This window comes from Helobdella robusta (assembly GCF_000326865.2).
Source record: "Helobdella robusta unplaced genomic scaffold HELROscaffold_7, whole genome shotgun sequence".
In the NCBI taxonomy this organism is placed as follows: domain Eukaryota; kingdom Metazoa; phylum Annelida; class Clitellata; order Rhynchobdellida; family Glossiphoniidae; genus Helobdella; species Helobdella robusta.
Genome location: NW_008705398.1, coordinates 1161249 through 1161709, shown reverse-complemented (window position 1 = coordinate 1161709; position 461 = coordinate 1161249). Strand labels below are relative to the sequence as shown.

Below are 461 nucleotides of genomic sequence, written 5' to 3'. Positions count from 1 at the left end.
TGAGTGTGTTTGTATGTGTGTGCGTGCATGTATATTGTTCAACAAGAGTCTGACACCAACAACGTGCTACAATATGGGCTTATGTATGCGTATACAAAAATGAAACAAACGAAGGACATTGACATTGTTCCACCAGACTGCGCTGCATGACAGTTTAATGAGAACACCCAACAAGCAAGACCAACAAGACGAACCAACCTCGCCACGTTTTAATGACATTCCCGCCAAGAGCGCCGCCGATCTGCCCCGAAATTCCACCACCACCCCCACTAACGCCATCAGCACCGGAAACACCCGCCCCGCTCGCGATGACGTTCGAGGAGAACAGATCCCTACCACTTAGCTGATTTCTCTGCAGCTGTTGACCTTGACCTTGAGAGTTCAACGTGACGGGCAGATGAAGGTCGGTGGGTCGCACGTGGTGGTGGGAGAAGCCGCCGTCCGTCACGAACATGCTGCTG

General features: G+C 51.8%; 1 protein-coding gene across 1 annotated transcript in view; it reads right to left on the bottom strand.

Moving 5' to 3' along the window:
• Positions 1-259: 259 nt before the first annotated feature.
• Positions 260-461, bottom strand: part of HELRODRAFT_95975 (hypothetical protein) — a gene marked incomplete at its 3' end in the record, with an annotated part of 8255 nt that continues 8053 nt past the window's right edge. The window contains exon 20 of the mRNA XM_009030723.1: positions 260-461. This exon is cut by the window's right edge and continues 44 nt beyond it. Coding sequence (XP_009028971.1) covers positions 260-461 — 202 coding nt within the window.